General features: G+C 53.0%; 9 protein-coding genes across 12 annotated transcripts; 4 read left to right on the top strand and 5 right to left on the bottom strand.

The window, feature by feature from the left end:
• Nucleotides 1-169: 169 nt before the first annotated feature.
• KVP18_001766 (uncharacterized protein) lies at nt 170-9,682 on the top strand (the record flags this gene model as incomplete). Of its 3 annotated transcripts, XM_067952088.1 has the most annotated exons (5): nt 170-225; nt 253-5,518; nt 5,545-5,944; nt 5,973-9,550; nt 9,598-9,645. In XM_067952088.1, the coding sequence occupies 5 exons, from the start codon at nt 170-172 to the stop codon at nt 9,643-9,645; spliced, it is 9,348 nt and encodes a 3,115-aa protein (XP_067811684.1). The 3 variants fall into 3 exon arrangements, with proteins under 3 accessions (XP_067811684.1, XP_067811686.1, XP_067811685.1); XM_067952090.1 differs by lacking the exons at nt 170-225; nt 9,598-9,645 and having other exon boundaries at nt 671-5,461; nt 5,503-5,985; XM_067952089.1 differs by lacking the exons at nt 170-225; nt 253-5,518; nt 5,545-5,944 and having other exon boundaries at nt 6,029-9,682.
• Nucleotides 9,683-11,425, bottom strand: KVP18_001768 (uncharacterized protein; the record flags this gene model as incomplete). The annotated part of the gene is made up of 1 exon (XM_067952093.1): nt 9,683-11,425. One exon carries the CDS (start codon nt 11,423-11,425, stop codon nt 9,683-9,685), a length of 1,743 nt encoding a protein of 580 aa, XP_067811688.1.
• Nucleotides 11,426-11,460: 35 nt separating this feature from the next.
• Nucleotides 11,461-11,787, bottom strand: KVP18_001770 (uncharacterized protein; the record flags this gene model as incomplete). The annotated part of the gene is made up of 1 exon (XM_067952095.1): nt 11,461-11,787. The coding sequence occupies one exon, from the start codon at nt 11,785-11,787 to the stop codon at nt 11,461-11,463; it is 327 nt and encodes a 108-aa protein (XP_067811690.1).
• Nucleotides 11,788-12,144: 357 nt separating this feature from the next.
• Nucleotides 12,145-13,986, top strand: KVP18_001772 (uncharacterized protein; the record flags this gene model as incomplete). Its single annotated transcript, XM_067952097.1, has 1 exon — nt 12,145-13,986. The coding sequence occupies one exon, from the start codon at nt 12,145-12,147 to the stop codon at nt 13,984-13,986; it is 1,842 nt and encodes a 613-aa protein (XP_067811692.1).
• A 1,012-nt stretch (nt 13,987-14,998) lies between these two features.
• On the bottom strand, nt 14,999-15,574 carry KVP18_001765 (uncharacterized protein; the record flags this gene model as incomplete). Of its 2 annotated transcripts, none has more annotated exons than XM_067952086.1 (1): nt 14,999-15,574. In XM_067952086.1, the coding sequence occupies one exon, from the start codon at nt 15,572-15,574 to the stop codon at nt 14,999-15,001; it is 576 nt and encodes a 191-aa protein (XP_067811682.1). The 2 variants fall into 2 exon arrangements, with proteins under 2 accessions (XP_067811682.1, XP_067811683.1); XM_067952087.1 differs by having other exon boundaries at nt 14,999-15,451.
• A 127-nt stretch (nt 15,575-15,701) lies between these two features.
• Nucleotides 15,702-16,274, bottom strand: KVP18_001771 (uncharacterized protein; the record flags this gene model as incomplete). Its single annotated transcript, XM_067952096.1, has 1 exon — nt 15,702-16,274. One exon carries the CDS (start codon nt 16,272-16,274, stop codon nt 15,702-15,704), a length of 573 nt encoding a protein of 190 aa, XP_067811691.1.
• A 3,099-nt stretch (nt 16,275-19,373) lies between these two features.
• Nucleotides 19,374-20,009, bottom strand: KVP18_001769 (uncharacterized protein; the record flags this gene model as incomplete). Its single annotated transcript, XM_067952094.1, has 1 exon — nt 19,374-20,009. One exon carries the CDS (start codon nt 20,007-20,009, stop codon nt 19,374-19,376), a length of 636 nt encoding a protein of 211 aa, XP_067811689.1.
• Nucleotides 20,010-20,096: 87 nt separating this feature from the next.
• On the top strand, nt 20,097-20,543 carry KVP18_001773 (uncharacterized protein; the record flags this gene model as incomplete). The annotated part of the gene is made up of 1 exon (XM_067952098.1): nt 20,097-20,543. The coding sequence occupies one exon, from the start codon at nt 20,097-20,099 to the stop codon at nt 20,541-20,543; it is 447 nt and encodes a 148-aa protein (XP_067811693.1).
• Nucleotides 20,544-20,648: 105 nt separating this feature from the next.
• KVP18_001767 (uncharacterized protein) lies at nt 20,649-22,004 on the top strand (the record flags this gene model as incomplete). The annotated part of the gene is made up of 1 exon (XM_067952091.1): nt 20,649-22,004. The coding sequence occupies one exon, from the start codon at nt 20,649-20,651 to the stop codon at nt 22,002-22,004; it is 1,356 nt and encodes a 451-aa protein (XP_067811687.1).
• Nucleotides 22,005-22,183: the final 179 nt, after the last annotated feature.

Below are 22,183 nucleotides of genomic sequence, written 5' to 3'. Positions count from 1 at the left end.
TCGTGACTACAAGGACGCCCCCCTCGAGGTGCTTCACACCAACACGACGAATGCCTGGAGTGACCCGCATATGCGGAATTCAACGCCCTCTACCTGCTTTCACGTGTCCGCTGTCAGATTCGCCTCTGAATGCTGGGCTCCAGCGCTGCAGCCTTCAAAACTTCGATTAATGACTAGACGTTCGTCAGCGGAAGCACCTGTCAGTCGAATTCAAAGAGCTGTTAGGTGAGGATCTCCAGCTCCTGTAAGTAGAAAAACGTCTGAAGGTTTTTTCCTGGAGTCGTTCGGGGTAAATTCCAGCACTTCACTGTGGAGCGAAGACGAAACGCTTCAAAGAGGTTCCGTAGACGTGGCCGAGGACGTTCTGTCAGCCAGAATAGCGCCGACGCCGTGGATGGCAGCGGAGTGCCCTGCGGTACCGAGCGATTCTACCTGGTCGGACACCGAAGTCTCGGAAGACACCTCAGCGCTGTTCAAGAACCTGGAAGTACACCATCATTCCGAAGAATTCGAAGTCTCAGTAGAAGGTTCAGAGGAACACGACGACCCTTCAGGTCCACAGTCAAATAATGAAGTATCGCGACGCAGCTCTCTGAGTAGTGACTGGATTGCGAATATAGGAGTCCACTCGATAGCATCCAGCAGCACATCCGTGGCCTTTGATACCCCCATGTTGGAGTCAGCGGCAGGTTTTCTGTCGAGTCAAGCGGAGATGTCATCTGTTTGTAGCGTCGACACACTGGAGTCCCCTGCACTGGAAACCAAAGCCGAAGTCACCTGGGCTCGCGCCGACACACTGGAGTCCCCTGCACTGGAAACCAAAGCCGAAGTCACCTGGGCTCGTTTCAAGAAGGAACCGGAAACACTAACGGAGCTGCTGACTCCTGACCGCGCAGACTCATTTTTGCATTCGCTACCAATCACCGATAGACCAGAAGCAGCATCTCTGTTGGAGGACAAAGAACTCATGGAGCTTCTGAGCGCCCAGATTATCGATTTTGAAGCCGAGTCCCGAAATCTTAGTGCCGAAAGCGTCCTGAATGACGTTGCGCGTGTGCATCGTGAGCTCTCCAAACGGCTCTGTGCGTCAGAGTCCCCGCCTCCTCGCAATCTCTCCACCGTGGTTGAGCCAACCCGACGACCTCGGACAGATACCCTCAACAACCTCTGGGAGGACGTCTCTGTAGAATCGGAGCATGTTGCCTTCGCACGAGCTCGTGCTTTGGGTCAGCAGACGATGAAGACGCTGGCCATGGAGATTCTCAACGTCCGAGTTGCCAACATTGACGACAAGGACACCTCTGGTGAGAACACTCGTATGCTCAACAATGTTCTGGGGGTGCCGTCCATCAGCATCGCCAACCGACTTACACTGGTACCGACAACGGCTTTCTGGGGCGCGTGTCTGCCTCTGCTGTTTCTTTTTTTGGGGCTGCGGTTGATGTTAGGCGTGATGACAGTGGATGTCCGATATCCTCTGACTCCAGGCAACTCCGTGCATATCCACACCCGCAACTGTCCGACCGTGATCACTTTGGCCGAGGACGCCCAATCGGAGATCTTTTTGCGGTCCTTTAGATGGTTTTCTGTGACAAAAGTAGGTCTGAGCAGCTTTTTCTCTGCGTCGCCGGTGTCGGTCGTCGACGACGTAATCAACGTCGACATGCGGCAGTACCCGAGACCCTCATTCTTCCACTGCAGCACTCGGCTAGCTGTCACCCCAGGTTTCAAATTCGGTGACTTGAACATTGTCTACGCCCACGATGAGCCCTACATAGACGTCCTTGCTACTGAGGACATCACTGCCGACTCGTTCTCTCTCAGCGTACTCCACGGATTCGTACATCTCAGATCCATCAATGCTCGTTCCATTCGACTAGACGTTGGAGATGGGTCCTTGGAGTTTCAGCTTCACGGAGATATAGACAAAGATTACGATATCACTGACAAGCACTCTATCTATATTCGAGCCCAGTCCACACCTGTCAGTCTATCGACCAAGCATCCAATGGACTTCGAACTATCAGCTGAGGCTGCCACCAAAGCCCAAATCCGCGGAGTGAAGGTCGAGGCTAGGTCCAAGGGCCTCACTACTCGATTTTCCGTATTGCCGGCGCTGAACACCAGCGCGTGGGAGAAGCCACGGGCGTTGCGATTCGGCTTCGCAGGGAACTCCGCCCCACTCTACCTCACGTGCCTAGCAGACCGAGACCCAGCAGTAAGCTCCGACGTCTGGCTGGGGCAACTGCAAGCGGCAACTCCAGCCTTCCTTGATGAGTCTACCGGCAGACTGGCAGAGCTGGAGGCGCAGATAGCCAATACGTCCAGTGCTTACGTGGCTCGTGCCTACATGACTGGCGTGGAGGATCTTGAGGGCTACTGGGGATTTTCAAGTTCTCTTGCGTACGTAGGACAGCCGAGTTTGCTGTTTGAACTGTTCTCCGCCGGCCTCCTGACGCCGTCTCGCTTTAGCGTAAATCTCCATGTGCTTGGACTTTGGTGTCGACCCCAAACACTCGCAGCTGCCATCCTGGCTTCCATCAACCGCGAGACCGACTATGGTCGTGGAACCCAGTCGCTCTTCGACCTGGACGACGATTCCGGTTTCTCAGACGCCTTTATGCCGGCAGCCGATGTGGGGTATCCCGGCAAGCTGTTCAAAAACGTCCCTCACAATTCCAGCTGCGTCGAAGATCTCATCCGTGGTCAGTTCCTCTCCCTATGGCGAGAGTTCCCTCCAATTCGGAGTCCTAATCTCTTTCCATACTTCCACAACGAAGCGGCTGATATTTTGTATGACACCCGACATGAGAAGATCTTCACTACTTCCGTCGACGGCTCAAGTTGGAGTGCATTCCACGTGGCACTGGCCCTTCATGTAGCTTTCTCCTGTGTCGGGAGCATCTACATCACCTACACGCTGCACAATACCGTTGCCACCACCTACTTCCTGAACCTGCTCACGCTGGAGCAGGTGGAGCCGAATGCCTCACATCGGCTTGAGCACGAAATCAATCACGTTCCGGGGAATCAATGGCATCTCAACGTCATTCGGAGATACGGTTACCCTTTCGAGGAAGTGTTCATGATCCGATGGACAGGTCACCCTCCGTCTGAATTCTCTCGAATCGGTGTGAAGGTGAAGGAGGTTGCAAAGAGAAAAACTAACGTCGCGTCTCAGAACTTGGAGGGCCTGACGCTGGATGAGGTCAGAGAAATGGAGAACAACTTGAAAGACGAACTTTTCAACCCCAACGATATCGTCTGCTTCTTCGACTCCAGCAGCGTTCACAGTGTAGAGACCTTGGCTGGAATACAATACGAGGTGGAGATGCCGCTTAACAACCCTATGTGGGGAGTAGACCGCTCCGGAAGTCGCAAGCAGACGTGGAATTTGAACGTTCGGAGCCGGTATCGACTTCGTCTCCTCGCGTTGAACTCGCAAAACGACATGCTTGACCAGAGTGCTTGGTCAGCGGAGGTGTTAACTGACACGGAGACGAACACCATGGAGTTGCTCTCCTGGGTGTGTCGGTACTTTAAACCTTGCGCATTGGACAGTTTAGATGTGTTCGTCCGGCGCAACCTCCGGCTTCATCCGCCGATGCGTGTTCCGATCCGGTTGGCCCACATCGAGCTTGAGCTTCTCTCTCGGGATCTGCAATCACTCTGTGTCATCCGCGCCCCGGACGAGAAGGTTGTCCTGGACTTAAAAAAGACCTCGCAAACGCCGTTACTGAATTTCGCAAGTAAGATAAGGTTTGAGGTGCTACTGGCATTCTGCCACTCGAGTCATCAGGTGTACCTGCCCAAGAATGACATGGGTGCCCAGAAGCTAACAATTGAAGGTCGGCTGGATCAGGGCGTTGATGGCACGTACCACATTAATTTTGAGGACTCAGGTGCGATCGATGTCATTTGGGAGCGCAGCATCCAGGAAGAACTGCGTCTGGACTTTATCCATCCGCTGTCTGGAACACGGATCGCGGGGTGCTCTATGAAGATGGAAGATGTCGTACGTGCCGTTACCAACAGCTGGACTATGGGGCGCGAGATACGCAATGAGTTCGGTCGTTTGACGCAGTTGTGTTACCTACCTCACCAAGGGGGTATCTTCGCCAAGTTGCGCTGCAAGGTGTTCTCCAAGGAGCTGCTAGAACTCATGGTGCATCCTACGGTGACGACAGCCAGCCAGCTAGGAGCGCGACCTTCTTTCGTAAACGATCTCCCTGGCAAGATCGCCAAGCACGGCAGCACTCTTCCCTTCTCATGGGTCTGGTCCCCCTCCGCGGAGCAACCTGAATCCGTCTATCTGCACGCGGTGTCGCATCCCAGCAGGGAGTATATATTCCCAGTGAACTTCGGTCGGCCGATTTCGAACACGCAGTCATACTCATGGGTTGTCGACTGCGACCTTGACAAGCATGGAGAGCGCCGCGACATCATAATTGTCATGACGAAGACAGCAGGAAAGGACCTTACCAACTGCCTTTGCCAAACGAACGTCCTCATGGTCACGCGCACGCTTCTGCTGGCTGAGATGGAGTATGTCTACGCGAGTTTCTGTCGCACCTTCAACATGGAGATGGTCTACCTGTCGGAGGAGTTGCTACGTGATTCCGAACTCACGGTGACCGAGGAAACCATTAGCATCGTACCGAACCTGCGACCCCCTCTGCCATTCGAGATCGATGAGGAATCAGCGGAGGCGGTTTACACTCCTGGGCAGGCATTGGTGTCAGGCGAATCCAAGGTCGTCATATTCAACAACACAGACTTCCTTCCAGGAGAGGGTCGAGCTCACCGCGTCGACATTTGCAAGGCCATGGCTCGGAAGGTGAAGATCGTTGAGGATTGCTTCCTGAACGACGATCGCTGGTGGTGGGAGCGGAGCTACGATGGCTACGTACTTTCCAACGACATATTCTACTGGTTCAAACTAGGGCTCTCGGCTCGAGTGTTTCGAGGGTCTCGATCAGCGTACGACATGTACATGCTGATTCACTTCCACCTCAAGCCCTTTGCACTTCACTGTATGCTGGTTATGGCGGCAGTGGGACAGCACGCTATTTTTCCTCTGCAAATGGCTTTGCTGCTGCTGCTGTTCAACTACATGACTTTCGCAGCCACGGATTCACCACATTTGCATCTCACCTCCCAATGCGTCTGCGACTTCGTGTTTGACAGGTCACTGCGGTTCCTTATGTCACTGGACCCGCCGCTGCCGCAACTGCTAGTGTTGCTCGTGCCACCGCTACTGTTGGAGTTTCTGATGAACTTTTTCGGACGCTACCAGTTTCTCAGCGGCGCTCCGATGGTCAACATGGTTTGGCACCTATCCTACACTATCCTACAGGCGTTGAAGGCGCTTTTCTTCTTCGCGACAACGACTGGACTCTTTATGTGGCTGATCATCGCCTGTTTGGTTAACTCGGTGGCCTACTTACCCTACATCACAAGCGTCGGAGCTGTGTTGTTTGTTGTTGGGTCTATTTATCGCAGCTATGCAGCCAGCAGAGTGGGTTTCGGAAGCATTACACACAGGCTATGGTGTCGGAGTTTGTACATAAGAACCTGCAGGAGCTGGTGTCGTTGTCGCTCAACAACTGGTTCTCCTCGTCTGGCATTCTCTTCCACGACGGAGCCGACGATGGCAAGCGCACAGGTCCCTCGAAGCAGAGTATCCGAAAGATTCATAAGGAAGTGCGACAGCTCTCGGCTCGGATGATGAAGTCTTGGCGTGTGCTGCAACCTACACAGATCCGTCCTCTAAACCCCAGCATGACAATGGTGGATGAGGGCGCCCACCCCACTTCCGAGCCTTCGGCGCGTCTGAGTGATCGGCTAGTGAGCCACGACTTCCTCATGATTCGCGGGAAGTACGCCGTCAGTGACATGAGGAGGCCTGGTTTCGTGATGGGTCAAAGAAATTTGCCTGCGAGATGTGAGGGCGAGGAGGCTTCACCACGCAGCGGACTGGGCTAATTGCGCTGTCATTCGGGCCAACCAATCGGAGCTGATGGACATAATGTCATCCGAGGATGTGGGACTGTTGAGGGACGGGATTGTATTGGGACCCCGATACCATTACCGAGTGATAGAGGAGGCCGACATTCCTCCAGAGACGACAGTCACATGCGTCATTTTGGTGGTTCCCGTGTACCCTCACAGCAACCTTCTTACAAACGCTGTTAAGATCCAGATGATATTCGAAGTCTTCGACTACGACCAAGACGGCGGTCTGGACGCGCTGGAACTGGGAAACATGGTAAGGAGACTAGGGAAGCCAAGCACATTCATGGACTTCTTCAGAGGTGGCTCCGTGGACGTAGCCAGACTAGAAGACTACTACAAAGGGCGCCAGGCGCACGCCGAGCTCGAGGCTGACTACCAAACTTCCTTCCCCGTATTACAGTCCGACTCCGAATCGGAAGACGGAGATGTATTCAGCGAGGCAGGCTCGGAAGACGATGCCCCTGCAGAGACGTGGACAAGCCAGGAAGCTAGTGTCAACGAGCAGAAGCTGTCTCATATATACTCGTCCATCACGGAGGAGTTCTGCAACTCGAAGATGGACATCCTCACCCGGTCATCCAACCTCCTAGGACTTCGCATCTTCGAGGCGCAGTATAGATCACTAGCTCCGATGCTTGGAGGGGACGCAGTTCTTGGCCTCAAGTCCAACTTCCCAGACAGCCCGTTACCGCGCGCCTTGGTCAGCGTCGCACCTTTCATCGGATTCATGAAGCACCTGTGCCTTCAGAACTTCGAGGAACAGCTAGTGCTGGAAAGCGAGAATGTGTTCACTCTTGATGCGGTCCGGGCAGTGGTTTCTAGGTTCTTCGACGTAGACATCGTGGACGAGATCACCTTAAAAGTCGACACCATCGTCAATCCGCTTATCCGACTAGTCACCTACGACCTGAGTCCCAGCACCCGCAGGTTTCTTGCTTCAAATCCGCCCGCCACATACTACGATGTGATTTACAAGCTCTACGAATACCGTATGCTTCACGACGAGGACGTTGAATTGTGGACCGCCACGATCAAGGGCGCAGGGTCTCACGTGCGTGAATTGCAGCTGTCATGGTTCGTGAGCGTTCTGCTGAAGCTGGAGTTGTTGACTGATGACGAGGTCGTGAGTTCACCGCTGGGCTACCATGACGCCACCACGAAGCGCTTCCAGTCCCTGACATCATACAAGTGCAAGCGAGAGGAGACCACCGAGTTCTTCCTGGAGCTGATCAACAAGCACTCCCATCGACTTCCAGATGGGTCAATCAAGCCCATGAACGTGAATCATCTCGTTGCCGTTATGGAAGGACTCTTCTCCAACTTCCTGCCAATCCACTCGGTCCACCTACTATTTTGGCTGGTTGGCGTGGACCTTACCCAAGAGGAGTTGCCGTTGACACTAACGGATACAGAACGCGCCGCTTGCGACACGCGAGCGAAAGAAGAGGAGGGTACAGCGTTTGGAAGGCGCCTACATCTGTTGAAGGAGCGACAGATTGCCTTCAGGAACGAGTTAAACATACGTAAGATCGTGATGAGTCTTTCCAGCGGAACGGGATGGCTGGCTGTGGATCTCACGGATGAGGCTCTCACGGTCCTGTTTGATGGACATGTCAACCTTGCTAGTCTACAGATCTGCTTCGGACGTTTGGAGACTGACTGGACGAACAGCATACAAAGCGGAGTGAGTCTCGTGGATGCGCTGGATAGTTTGGGAGTACATGAGGACAAATCTGTCACGGAGCTTGACCTGGCGATTGACCGAAATGTTCAAATCGTAGACTGGATGCACCTCCATGGTGATCCAGGGTGGGGGAATAAAATATTCCACGCCTACACCAAGCTTTCTTCCTTCTCCAACGGCTTTCTCAGTCGAAGTCAAACCATGGAGTTCCTGCGGCAGGCCCAACTTATCATGACGAGTGAGGCTGACCGCCAGCACATTCCCTTTGAGGCATTCAACCGGGTGATTACCCGTCTGGGATGGTCAATATCCAGGCGGAATTCTGAGATCATGTGGCATCTGGTTGCCGCACTCAGAGGCTTCAAAGGAACTCAGGCCTCCCAGCCCGCTGGAGACCTTGCTGACGGAGTGCTTCGAATATTCATGAAGCCCATGTACTTGGACGGAACCACTCCGTTGCTTTCGGACACGGATTCATCGAAATTCGTCTTCGGAGGATGCATCACGAAGTCTGCGCTGAAGATGCTGATGCCGATTATGAACTTGCACGTGGCCGAGTACGGATTTAACAACGTTTGGAACGACCTACACAAGTCACCCATTGACATCACACACGCGTACATGAAGCTCACGAAGGAAGGCAGCTCCCAGGGGGCCCTCAAAACAGTGCGGCTGTCAATGGACTCCTCTGGGGCTGACCCCACGACTGGCATGTGTGTTGGCATAGAGACGGTTGCTTTCTCCCTCTCCAAAATGCTGCTGACTGGCCTCTGGCCGGACTCTCTGAACACTCTCTTCTGCCTGACGTCTCACCTTGACCCCGAGGCATTCTTCTCCATTGAAGACATCAACGAAGTGCTTGCTCGCACAGGCAGGAAGACCAACAGGTACGGGCTGTTGCGCGTCGAAGACGTCGGACCGCTCCTCCTCTCCATCGAGATCCGCGGTATCACCTTTCCGATGCTGGTGGACGTTGTGGAGCGCATGAATCTTACAATTCCTGCCAAGCAGGTTCGCAGGATGTTCAATCTGATGGACATCAACTTCGACAAGTCGCTGGACTCAGAGGAGTTGCTGGGTGGATTCGAGATTCTTTTTGGAAACTTCCTACCAAATCTGCTTATAGAAGCCATTGGAATCTCCACAAATGAGCAGCTGCGCTCGATACTAACGGCTATTCTGGTGTTGGGACTCGTCGTGGCTTTCCTAGGTCTGGCCTTCAACATGATCAAGTTCGAGACGGATGTGTCGTCAACAGCTATGCAGGTGCTGTTCACCATCGTTGGCGCGGTGTCCCTTAACCAGTCGTCGAAGCAGGACGCAAGCCAAGTAACGGTACGCTTTCGGACCAAAATTGAGGCGCTGCTTGGCGGCGACCTCCAAAAACGGCTTGATCGCGAGGTAGAAAGCACCCAAAGGGCCTTCCGACAGAAGGCTGTACGAGCGCAGATGAGAGCGCAGGTGGTGGAACACAAACCAAGCGGACTCCGCTACGACATTCCAAAAAAGTTCTTCGCAACATTAGACGATCCCCGACCCTGCATCTACTTTAGACCTGGGGATTTGGTCAGGCTAGAACCATTAGTCATGGGACATGTGGACATGAAGAATGTCGAGTGGAAGATCTTTCCTCAAATCCCTCCTCAAACTGGGCTGCGGTTCGACCTCCACACAGGCGTCATATCTGGAGAGATTCCGCAGAACTACCTGGACATGATTGCCTTCAAGCACGACCGGCAACACCAGTACTTCATACGGAGCCGCCGCACGTCCATTCAAAAGGATCAGGCTATCTCCAACTACCCTCTCACGTGTCGCAAGCTGCGCTCCGCCAGTAAAACATACGTCATCGTGTGCAAGAATGCCCAGGGCTCCGCACGCACCCGAATTACATTTAGGATTCTCCACCGGCAGTATATGCGCGACATGGCTCATACCAAGACTAGGCAGCTGTCCAACATCCTACTCCGCTTGGAGCAGTGACTATGGTGGCGCACGGCCGCCGTGAATCCTCATATACTCTTGTAAACTCATAGTGTTGCCTTCTGCGTCCTCAAACTCCGCATCTCGCTCCGCAGAAAACGCTTGAACTTGTGCGGTGCGTTTTAGGCGGTCGTACAGCGCAAGCGCGTCTTCAATCTTGGTGACCTCCTTGAAGTGGGACGTATTCGGAATCCGGAGACAGCGCATGCCGAACGCGTGGCGCCATTCAGAAAAGTGACGTTCGTAGGCTCGCCGCCCCCAGTACGAGTAGTTCCCGCAGATTTCACATCGAAATTCCTGTCCTAGGCCATGAAGTTTGTAAAGCCAGAAGGGGATGGGTTTGCCGTCCCAACCGAGGGGCAGATTCAAAGGGTTGTAGGTGGGAGTATTGTCATCGGCGTCATCGAAGTCAGACGACAGCTCAGATTCCTCCTCTTCTTCCTCCTCACGAGCATACTCCTCCTCACGGGCTTCTTCGAGCTCCCACGCTGTCCGCGACTGCTTCTTCTGCAGCACCTCCACCGTGTGCGCTATCGTGTCTCCGAGAAGCTCTCTGTAGCGCTGTACCAGTGCCTCCTGGCTGGCTACGTGCTTGTCTAAAGCCTCGCTAGCCTTCGCTCGGGTCTCTAACTGCTCCGGAGAAAGGCTCTGCATTCTCGTTAGTGCCTTCTTGTATTTCTTCGAGTTCATGTGGCTTGTTCGCGTACCTTCTGTGGCCATCAGACAATCAGTAGCCGGACAATATAAAGGGAGGTTGTGAGTCGGAGTTACCCATTCCGGAATGCTTCCTGATGCCCACCTATGCTCGAAGTCAGCATCGAATTGCTGTCGTATCTTGGCGGCATCCGATAGAGGGTTCTGGCGATAAAAGAATCCAGCCAGGTAGGAAGCGAGGTCATCGACATACCGCTCGTACTCGGTCACGCGGTATTTGGCACGACGAGGAACGTCATGGAATCGGTCAAAGGTTCGCAGGTACTGCACGAGGTCAACGTCCACAAAAACGAGTCTGTTTTGGATCTCAGGGGATGCCCAGTCAATCTTGTTTCCAGCCTCCTCTATGGAGATGTTACCCTTGCTTGCTGCATGCTTCTTGATCCGCGCTTTCTCAGTGTTAACGAAGTCATTGACGTGAATTTCTCGAAGGATGCGCAAGTTACAATAGTCGGTGCGTAGAGGCTCCAGGTCGACTTGACATCCGCGGTCCTCCGCTCCGGTGAAGATGAGGTTAATCGCCCCGCTATCCCAAGGAGCAATGTCAGCCAGTACTCTCTCAAGCCGAGCCTGCTCCAGCTTCATCGAGGTCTCAGTAGCAGTTTCGTCTTGAAGCCCAGCAACAATCACGTCCCTGAAGAACAGGGCCGGATCAGAATGCTCAGTGAGGGGCTTCACGCCTATAGGAGCACTCTTCTTGTGTTGGAGGCGGATCTCAGCCAACCGATCGTAAAAGTTGGTCCATACGTTACCATCTGGGTTCTCCCCTGCCAAGAAAGCGACCTCCTCGGCTCTGGCTCCATCGACATCACGGTACAGCTCAATCAGCTGAGCCGAGCTCAGCTGCAGGCGGTGCACAGCGCCTCGAGTCGCGTGGTCGTGGAACACGCGGCGTTGCTGCTGGGCAGGGGTAAGTAGCCGGGCATGCTTGTTGACTTGTTTTTCGCTGAAAAGCAGCGCAGCTGTCTTCTCGAGCGACTCGATGTCTTCATGGCGCTGCCGGATGTCCTCGAGGACAGAAGAGGACATAAATCAAGTTTTTGTTTTTGGGTTAAGATTCTCTACTAGGCAGTGGTGCATCGAGTATATATCTGCTGGCGGGCATGATGATCTCCCACTTGCTTGATTCTTCCATCCTCCATCAAGTGTGTGATCCCAATCTTTGCCAGAGACACAGTAATTCCCAGCCGCTCCGCCACAATAGAGGGAGTGATGACCTTGGACTTAGGAATGTCAGACAAGAGCTTGTCCAGTGTGCTCTTCGTGAATAGCACGTCCTTCTCAGCCTTGTCACGAGCGTTGCCCTTAGCCCATTTCTTCTTGCCTCGCTTTCCACCCGCGGCGGCGGCGGCAGCGATCTGGGCCTTGGTCTTCTTCTCCTTAGGTGCCATTGTAGAGAGTCCCGGTTAAATCGCTCATTTTGGCCGGTTCCGTCACCATCCGTTTTGTCTCCGGGCTCTAGGCCGGGCTCTAGGCCACCCCGCACTTCCTTGCTAAGGAAAGGCCACAAACACGGGAAACAAACTAATGTTTAAACGGATCACTAATTTTATTTTATTTTTTAAGCAGGCAGCTAATTCTGCTTTTCATGCGACTAGAGGTGCACCAAATCTCATACAGCGAAGATATTTTGCTCTCGTCAATGCAGCTGAGCCATCGGTACGCGTGAGGATTGAATTCCCTTTTGATGCAGCTCCTTTTTTTCTGCTTCGAGAGGAGCCTGTGCATCGCCGTGTGAAGGTTTCTTAATGAAGGCGGGAGCTCAGAAAAAGGTGAACGAAATGGTGGCTACTTTCATTCGAAATAACCACATTGAGTCGTTTGAGGAGGCACAACACTTACTGTCGGCCGCCGTTGGATGGGTTAGTGATCAGAGACTGGCCTTCATTCGGAGTGATCGTGTTCACTCGGCAGAGGAACGGCTCTTGATGACAAATATTGCTTGTGAACTGAGAGACAGGCGATTCCTCTCCACGCTGCTGAATTCACAGGACCGTGATGTCTTCACGCATCTATTGGACGTCAGTCTGAGGGCACCGTGGGTCGCTGCGTGGACCTTTTGGGACCGGGCCTTGTATGCCAAAGCGGCATTTGCCGACGGCGATCAACAGCAACGAGCAATGGCTGAGCTCCGATCACTGCCGAGCGTGCGAGCTGAGAAAGGCCTTGCGGGGATGCAGCTCGCCTTGCAGCTTGCGTACTGCGAGGCTAAAAACATGCGGAACGCGGATCGAGACGTAGTCGTGTACATCGCACACGAAAAATTCCTCGAGGAGGTGGATCCGGACAGTCCTTGGGCTGTGCTGGGTACCTTCGCAGGCATCATGAGATTGGTCGGCACTTCAACACCTGCCACACCAAAAGAGCTTCGATTCGCATCGAAACGTCTTCAACGCAAATACAGTGCTATGGGACTGGATGTGCTGGAAGGCGCAGGTTCAGCTGAGGTTGACCTCGCAACTGGATCGAAGGTTAGGACTCAGGCCTACATCAAAGACCTTCTGCATCTTTTGGAAACGACCAGCAAGATCAAGGATCAAGAAACCGAAGACTTATGGATTGATGTGGTATCGACGCTTCCCACAAAAGACATGGACTTAGCTGTGAAGACGGGTGCTGAGCTGGATGAAATTTGGCAATCCTCGCGGCTTAAACCAAGCATTAGAAGCCTCCGCATAGAGCACGCCCAACCCAACCACCAGGCTATAACCGAGCAGCTGACAACCGAGAACATCCCGTTTGAGTTCATAAGCGATTTGCCTGATGACCCTCACGCCAGTCAGTTCACGCGCATTGTCATCCTCCGGCTGCTATACAGCGTCTTACAACTCTACTGCCAGGAGGCGATTGTGTATAACCTTCTACTCCAATCGGAGTTCGGCCCATCTGCCGAACTGGCTCTCTGTTTCGGTCTGTGGTTAGATCGCATCAAGATGAGCACACTGGAAGCGTTCGGGGAGGCACCGACGCCCTATGACTTCCTCAATGACACAGGCCATTTGGACATCGCCTCAGGCCTCGAGGGCGCCCCTTGCTTCCAGCCTGAACGCACCTACACCAACGCCCTCGCACTTCTTCGCCATGGGCTCCGAATGGGTTTGCGAATCCTCGACGACGCATCCCCCTGGGCTGCCGCTAAGAGCGATTGGCAAAGCCTCCTGGATCTGTTGGTCAAGGTGCCCTTGGCGGTTTCGTGGCGCCAGCCACCCCTAGCCTTTAACCATTACAATGTGAAGGCAGCTGTCAAACTAGAGAAGCATTGGGTCGGCTGCCAGATGTGTCGCATGGGAGCGGAATCGGAGTGTAAGGCTGGCAGACAACTGCGGGCGACGTTGAGTAGACTTAATACGGCTTCCGTGGCTGAGCACAATGCCGTCAGAGACGCCACGGCCCGATCCTTGAACTTCAGCAAAAACTGCAAGCCGCCTGCAAACCGACCCAAAACGTCTCATCGCCTACGCCGCAGCCAACGTCAGCCCCTGGCGTTGCCATTGGGAAGCATCACGTCTATGAGAAGTAGGTCGCTGGCGGTTGGTGAGCTTCGAGTGCTCGAGTGGTGTTCTAGTCCCACGAAACTATGCAAACAGTAGCCACATGCGGCCTCCATCTCTTAGCTACGACTCGCTGATAGCTTGGACAAGGCCCCGGGTAGTCGCGGGGTGCTTGGCAGACCCCGACTCTGACGAGTTGCCAACCCTTCGGGCAAGGCTGGTCGTAAAGCGAAGTGCGCGGCACGTGACACGGAAAACCGGTGCTACACGCTTCCAGCTCCTGGCGTGAAGGTCGCAGCGGGAGGGGAGGCGTGCAATCCGGAGGCATATCCAGGAACCGAAGAGACGCTTCACAGAAGTCAGGGTTGGTGGTTTCTCTGACGAAACCAAAAGGGCACATCGGTGGGACCCCCAGGGGCAGCTCTGCACACACCTCAGTTGACGGCCAACTCCATCCACAGAACTGATGCAGCGCGACTCTCATGGAGGGAGCGATGTCGGCCTGAAAGGCAGCACCTCCTTCGCAGGAATCCTGCTTGGTCACGAAGAAGGCTGCGGTCGTAGAAGCGTCTTGAAAGCTGTCGACGGGTCCATTGGAATGCATGACGCAGAGACTGCCGGTTGTGAAAGAGTGCAGAGGACAACGCTCTAGATAGTTGGGGATGCTCTCTGGCAGCCCTTCTTTCCGTCCAAGAAACCCCGCACCGAAGACCGCTTCCCACGAGAACCGGCGCTTCCTACCCCCGTGCACATCAGCCCAACTCTTGCCGTGCAACGGATCTCGCGCTATTCGAGCCATCTGCCCCAGAACGTCCGACGAAAACTTCTGAGTGGCGAGATCAGAAGAGGAAGGACCCAGGCGACCAGTAGTCTTAGCGCCTGCCTTCGCGCCTGAGGACATCCCGCTTGACTTCCCTTGAACTTGGCCAAGTTTTTGCTGGTCGACCGTTGGTGGATCGTCGCCGTCAAAGAGTGCATCGAGTCGCTGTGATATCTCCTCGTAGTTGCTGTTGTTTTTGACTTCGTTGAGGCCAGGTTGACCCGATGCCAAAATAGCACTCAACCAGACAACCTTGCGTGACATATTGTGTCAGAGAGACTCGAAAGGCTCTCAGCCTTCTGGCCTCTCCCTGTCATGCCGCTGCTTGCGAAGGACGGCACCTAATTGTTCCATGTTGAAGCATTCAGCCAGACGCGGATGGGCAATTTCCACCGCGCTCTTGTACTCTGTCCCGTCACCTCCAGCTTCGTAGACGCGAGCCAGAGATTTCATCGAGCCAAGCAGGGGCCATGCAGCGCCAATAATGAGTACGATTGACAGGGCCCTGGTACCTATGAGAACTCCAGTCCGAATCTGGAAGTCCATAATCGCTTCCGCCGCAGTCTCGTTCATACCCGGTACAGCGAGATTGCCGGCCTTTGAGAACCGCCAGGTATCATAGATAAGGAGGCTGGCATCAACCAGAAGTAGTGTGAGTAGGTAGATTTTCGCGGCGAGCCGCAGGGACGAGAGAGTATCTGCTTTTTGGATATGGACTGCCCATAGCAGGTAGGAACCGACCATTATGCTTAGTACCGCAGAGGCCACACGCTCGAGCAGGGTCCAAGCGTTTTGCTGCGGGTCCACCGCAAACTCCACGAACGACCACAGAGCTGCAACAAAGCAGGCTATGCCTACGATAAGCATCCCACCACGAAGCGAGCAGCAGCAGCAGCCACAGAACTGAGGGTAGTCGTCTCGACTCCTACACTGACATGATGCCATTTCTGTCACGCGAAATGCTGCGGTCTGATCTGTTGTGACATGTCAACAGTCAATCAAAAATATTCAACTGGCCGTTGTCCAGCTCCTCACCCACGAACAGCAATCTGGACTCAGCTGTAATCGGCACCACTCCGTCTCCGACAACGTGCCACTCAAAGGCATCTCCAACGCCTTGCAAACTGCACCAGGCCTCGATCTTGCCGTCCCGTTGGTACTCCTCCAAGTCCACCAAAGCCCGAATCAGTCCTTTGAAACGGTATATTCGCGGTCCGAGATGGGACTCCCAGAGTAGCCGGCCGACCTCAGTGTTTAGCCTCCGCAGTGACTGCACCTTCGTAGTCTTCAGCAAGACGCTCCGTGCCCATGAATGAGGAGGCCCCGGCGACACATCCGGTACAATGTATGTCGACTCGAACCGCAGGAGCTCGGCCAGCGGGGCTGCGCAAAAGTTGGTGATCAGCAAATCTGCCTCAGGGTTCAAGCCTCTGATCAGCGCTTCAACGGATATGGTCGCATTTACGAGATCGCTTTTGTTCAGAAGAATTCGGTTGCAGCAAGCGATTTGTTTGACCAGATCTGATTGAAGAGTATTCGTCTCCAGTAATCTGAAAAAAGGTATCATAAACGGCCGGATTCTACTCAACGACTTCTATCATAAAAAGCAAAAAGATAACATCCCATCGAAAATTCTCAGCGTCGGGAAGCAATCCAGGCTGCTACAGCCTGTGATTGGTGACGCATCTCAGACTCCAATGCGGATGTCTTCATTGGGACCATTCCAGCCGAACGAAGGCTGAGATTGTGATGCAGCAGTCGTCCAACGGAAGACACTACTAAGGTGGTAGAATATCCACCGCCGCGGACATTCCCCAGACGCTGAGCATCCCCTCTGAGATGGACCTAATATCTCATCCTCGGACCCTAGACCTTAGTAGTTGAACACTCACCGCTGAAACCGACTGGCGTCCACGACTCCAATTACTCCGGCAATCTGCACGTTGGAGTGAAGTTCCTCATCAACCCAAAACGTTTGAATCACGTTTATTGGATCTGCAACTCCGTTGGCCTCCACCACAATGTAGTCGAAAGGGCCCACAAGCTGCTGGCGCGCCACCAGCCTCTCCAAAGCCACCAGCAAGTCTGACTTCACTGTGCAGCAGATACAACCGTTGGGAAGTTCATAAAAGTCGTCGAAAGTTGAGCCATTCTAGGGATACATTTGGTAGATTTCCTTGCGCGATTCACCTACTTGATCGGTTATCACTGGACTCTCAATCCCCATCTCTTCAGCAAACTCGTTCTGGATGACTGCAATTCTGAGGCCATTTTCATTTTGCAGAATACGCTTCAGTAGTGTAGTCTTGCCACTGCCTACATCACAAGATACGCCAAGAGTCACCTAGGAAACCGGTGATGATAATTACAGGCGTCATGGTTTAAGAAATGTGGAGTTCTTCCCTTTGTTACATAACAGCCAAGCCTGTTCCCTTGGCTGTTGTTTCACGAACGCAGACAGGGACAGTAGGAGTCTAGTCGATCCATTGATGCGTCACTAATCCCATTCAAAAGACAACGCCGGAAGTGCTCTTTTGGTGCTTGTGACTCTATTTTGCGACCCATTTGGCAGCTTCCCATTCTTGGCCGAAAAACCCAGTTAGGGGTTGGGGCGGAAGACCTGGTTCATATTGGGTGACCTCCACCATAATATAGTCGAAAGGGTTTGAATCACGTTTATTGGATCTGCAACTCCGTTGGACTCCACCACAATATAGTCGAAAGGGTTTGAATCACGTTTATTGGATCTGCAACTCCGACTTCACTGCGCAGATACAACTGTTGGGAAGTTCATAAAAGTCGTCGAAAGTTGAGCCATTCTTGGGGTATATTTGGTAGATTTCCTTGAGCGATTCACCTGCTTGACTGGTTATCACACGGAATTTTTGCATGATCCGTGTTGGATTTGTTCAGACCTTCGTATCCAGCAATCTGGAAAAATCTCCAGCAATCTGGAAAAATCTCTAACAATCTGGAAACATCTCCAGTAATTTGGAAAAATCTCCAGTAATCTGGAAAAAGCTACAAAGGAAGAGATATTATCAGATCGGATTCGTTCAGCGAATCGGTCACACGACTTTCGAATCGGTCGAATCTGGAAAAAAGCATTAAAAAAATTATCATACACGGCTGCAAGAAGTGGCTCAGACACTGAATGCGGACTCAACGACTGCTGAGAGCAATAAGATAACATTCCATCGAAGAAGCTCAGCGTCCCAGAGAGGAATGAATGTCTCTTGAAGTATCCAAGCCGAGAGGCACAGAACCTCAATGCTGAGGTGAAGTCATGAATTGTAATCCAGGCTTCACTGATTGATTCCAGCCAGACATCCCCAGGAATGCGCCACGTGCCACTCCTGCGGATCCAAGTTTTGGCGCGGATGGATCGTGCATCCTTGTCGGTCACATCAGACGGGACATTCGGAGATAGCTTGAGTGGAGTAAGACGCTCCATGGTAGGAAGCCATGAAACCAAAGAAATGGCTCCCAGATAGTCTGGCGGTTCTCGTGGCTTCATACAAGGACTCGTCGTTTTTTTTTGAAACGGCGTTCCGTCTTTGTAACGGAAAATTCGTTCGAATCCAGAACGAATACTGCGTCACACGCATCGAATATCCCGATCGTTCGAGATCCCGAACACGCAGTGCCTCGAATTCAGTGCCCATAAGACGCTGAGCTTCCCCTCTGAGATGGACCTGATGTCTCATCCTCGACCCTAACCCTTGTAGTTCAAACCGCACTCACTGGTGAACCTTGGCATCCACGACCCCAACGCAGAGCCACGAAGTCACACTTCAGGGAGCAGCCGTTGGGAAGTTCGGAATAGTTGTCGAAAGTAGAGCCATTCCAGAGATATATTTGATAGTTTTCCTCACGCAAAACACCTACTACAGTTTGAGAAAAGATTTCATCCCTGCACATTCTTGTTCCGCGACCGCGACTTGATAAATGGTCTCATGCAGCCGCTTCAAAAGACAATGCTAAAACCTCACAATGGAAGCACAACATGCTCTTTGGTGCTGTGACTCAATTTTCATATTGGAAATATTCTCAGTCCACATTTAACTGCCAAACATAAAATAATGTATCCGATGGTAGAACGGTCGTTAATTCGGATTCAATACACCATCCCCCGTTATGCAAAATCTGAAAATCATGCAACAGGAAAAAAAGAACAAAAACAGTAGAACATCTCAGAAAATGAAGATAACACTCCGTCGCAAAAAGCTCAGCGTCCTCGAACTTGAGATTCCGAAACGACGCTTTCGCATCAGGAGACAACTCCAACCATCATTGACAGTGGAGAGCGCCTATGAGGGCAGACCGCAGTCACTGCGTCTTGCAATACCGTGCGCAGCAGGCGTCAACGTACGCACCCCAAGGCAGCTCCAAAAACTCCGATGCTTTACGCGATCGCTCTTCATCTCAAGGGAATAACGCCAAACTGCTCGTTCGAGGTGGATCCAAATGTCATCCTTTTTCCACCCTGAACCCAGAAACACAAACTGCAGCTTACCCATTATGCTAGACACAATTATCGATTTACTCATATAACCCCACAACTACTACTCATCCCCTCAACTACAAGCATGTTTTGGATGTTGGGGTGATGTTTCAAAGTGCGTGAGTGTGCCCAAAGAGAACGTTCAACAAACAACACAACAGATTACTTCCTGCCCTTACGCTTCTTCTCCTTCGCCTCGCGTGCCTGCAACGTTTCGCGCGAGTACGTCTTCCCCAGACCCCGTTTGAACGCCTTGCCATGGAGAGCCTCATCGTAGTCGACGACGTCGGTGTTGATCGTAGGAACGGGGAACACCTTCCTGAGGTCGCAGCCGGGAAGTACCTTCCCCTTTACGTCCTTGGCCTGCTCTTTGGTGACGTCATCGGGAATGCCGCCAAGACCTTTCTTCGCCTGTCCGTTCTTGGGGAACACGACGATGCGGTTGAGGTAAGTCTGGAGGCGCTCCACGTTAGTGTTGAACCCGTCCTCAGACTGGTTGTTCCTTCGCGCATCAACGCGGATACCGATAGTGGTAGCAGCGAGCGCCGTAAGGCCGACCGCCTTAAGCTCAGCCAGAGAGAAGCCCTTGCCAAAGCGTTGACGCCAGTTGAACTTCGCAGTTTGGCATCTGACCACCGGCAGCAGCTTGTTCATAGGACGAACGCCAGCCTGAGCCTTTCGCTCCTGGCGGGCCTTATACCGGCGGGCGTGGCGCATAGGCTGGTCAAACCACGTCTTCACATGACGCTGCCAATGAGGGCCTCGGTGGGATGAGGGGAGCTTGTTGTTGTGTCTCATGGTGGGGCGTGAGTGCTGAGAGAAATCGCCGATTTAGTCAGGACAAAACGGACTGATATAATTCCTGGTTTAGCTGCGGCCTTCAGGATGAGCGAGAGGACACAGGCAGTCAAGAGAGTGCAGGCATGCGGACGTAAAAAGACCGCCGTGGCTGTTGCTATGTGCACTGGTGATCGGTTCGGACGTATTCGTGTCAACGGGCGTCCTCTTGAGTTCCTTGAACCGTCTACGTTGCGAATCAAGGCATTTGAGCCTCTGCTTCTACTTCCTGAAGAGCATTTTGGGCAGGTGGACATACGAGTCCGAGTCAAGGGAGGCGGTCCCGTAGCACAGATCTATGCCGTTCGTCAGGCTATTTCGAAGGCCATCATCGCCTATACCCAGAAGTATGTCGACGAGCAGACTAAGAAGGAGATTCGCGATACTCTTGCGGCCTACGATCGATCGCTGGTGGTTGCGGACCCCAGAAGAACGGAACCCAAGAAGTTCGGAGGTCCCGGTGCTAGAGCCCGGTATCAGAAGTCGTACCGTTAAGACACTTGTGAACTCTCTTACTCACCCAATAAACACGGCTACTTCAACAGCAAAGCAAAGCATATACGAAAATGGGTATCGCTGACACAGAGGAAATAAACTAACATGATTGCCAAGCGAGTCTTCCTCATCAGCTGTGTGGGAGCTGTCTACCTGACTAGCTTGGTGGACGCAATAGGGGAGGCCGTCCTCATCGTACTGCCGGAAGGTGAGAAATACCACTACGCCGCAAGTGTGGCATTGTTGGGGTCAGCGGCAGGAATAGCAGGGTTGGGGTTGCTGATGTCGAGGTGGTCGCTGCCATCACCGTTTCTTTGTAGCACCATCCCCACTCTTCTCGCTTGCTTGGCTGCCGCGGTTGCGCCGTTGAACAGCACATGGTTCTTCGTCTTCAGTTTTTTTTTGGGGCTGGGTTCGGGTTGTGTGCTGCTGCTGACCACCGTCACAACCATGAGAACTACTATGCCATTGCACGCGGCAGTCCGTATCTTGGGAAACGTTCAAATGGCGCTGACCGCGACCTGCAGACTTCCACATCTCATAACAAGCCTCAGCTGGTTCTTGTTTCATGGAGTTTCAAGCCCTTACGATCGACTTCTGTGGGCTGTTCGGCTAACCACCTTATTGGGTTCCCTCCCACTGTTTGCGCTTCTGTGGATTGGCTCACAAGTGGACCACTCGCAGCGATTTACACTGCAAAGAACCGCCGCCAACCTGAAAGAACCCGTCTCGCACCACACATCCTCGTTTTTCAGCGAGATGCGTCGATTGGACGTAGTGGAAGCTGATATCGTTCCTGAAGGCCTAGCCTGGAGCGAAGATCCACCGCAAAGACCTTCATGGCGAAGGCGAGTTTTGATTTCGGGGGCGGGGTCCTTCATCTTCAACGTTGCCTGGTACTTAGTGCATTTTCAGGTGGATCATGACCCTTTCGCGAAAACGAGCTTCCAATCCATGCTGCTATTCCACTTGGCCGGCTGTGTTTTCGATACTGTCGGTGTCATCACAGGTTACCGTCTGCAAAAGATTTGGGGGGTATGGCCGCATCTTTCGATGACCTTCATGCTGTTGGGCGTGGACTACCTACTCATGAGCTTACTGAGGCTCTACCATCTCAGCGCACTGCGCAACACTTCTGCCGACTTCTATGTCTTCCAGGCATTGTTCTGTGTGCTCACGGTCGTTCAGAGCTACGGAAGTGTGGGCGTGTTCGCTCTACCGCCGTTGCTTTTCGAGACGGATGAGATTCCGTCCCTAATGGCGTGCACCATAGCTTTTGGACGCTTGGGAGGTGCGCTGGGACCCGTTTTACATTTTGTTCCAGGTGTATGGACGCAGTCAGCGGTTATGGCTATGGTGGGGTTGGGACTCTTCGCTATGTCGATAGTATTTGCTCGGACGCACATCCGATTTAGAGGGGATGCTACGCGACTCAAATCGGATTCGAGCTGGTACCTTTAACGTTGGGACATCAACGTTGCTTCTGCGTGCCATAGAACGTTATTCAGATCATTTAATAAATAAAAACCCAAAATAATATCAGAAACCACTTGGCAAGACAGCTTCCTTCCCTTGGCCAAACTTCGGAGCATCACAGAATCTGGGCCCAGACAACATGACGTTGCGCCATTTGAGTGCTA

This window comes from the organism of the source record quoted next (assembly GCF_019968955.1).
Source record: "MAG: Porospora cf. gigantea A chromosome Unknown PgA_NODE_200_length_29408_cov_335.854, whole genome shotgun sequence".
In the NCBI taxonomy this organism is placed as follows: Eukaryota; Apicomplexa; class Conoidasida; order Eugregarinorida; family Porosporidae; genus Porospora; species Porospora cf. gigantea A.
This window is presented reverse-complemented; position numbering and strand designations above follow the sequence as displayed.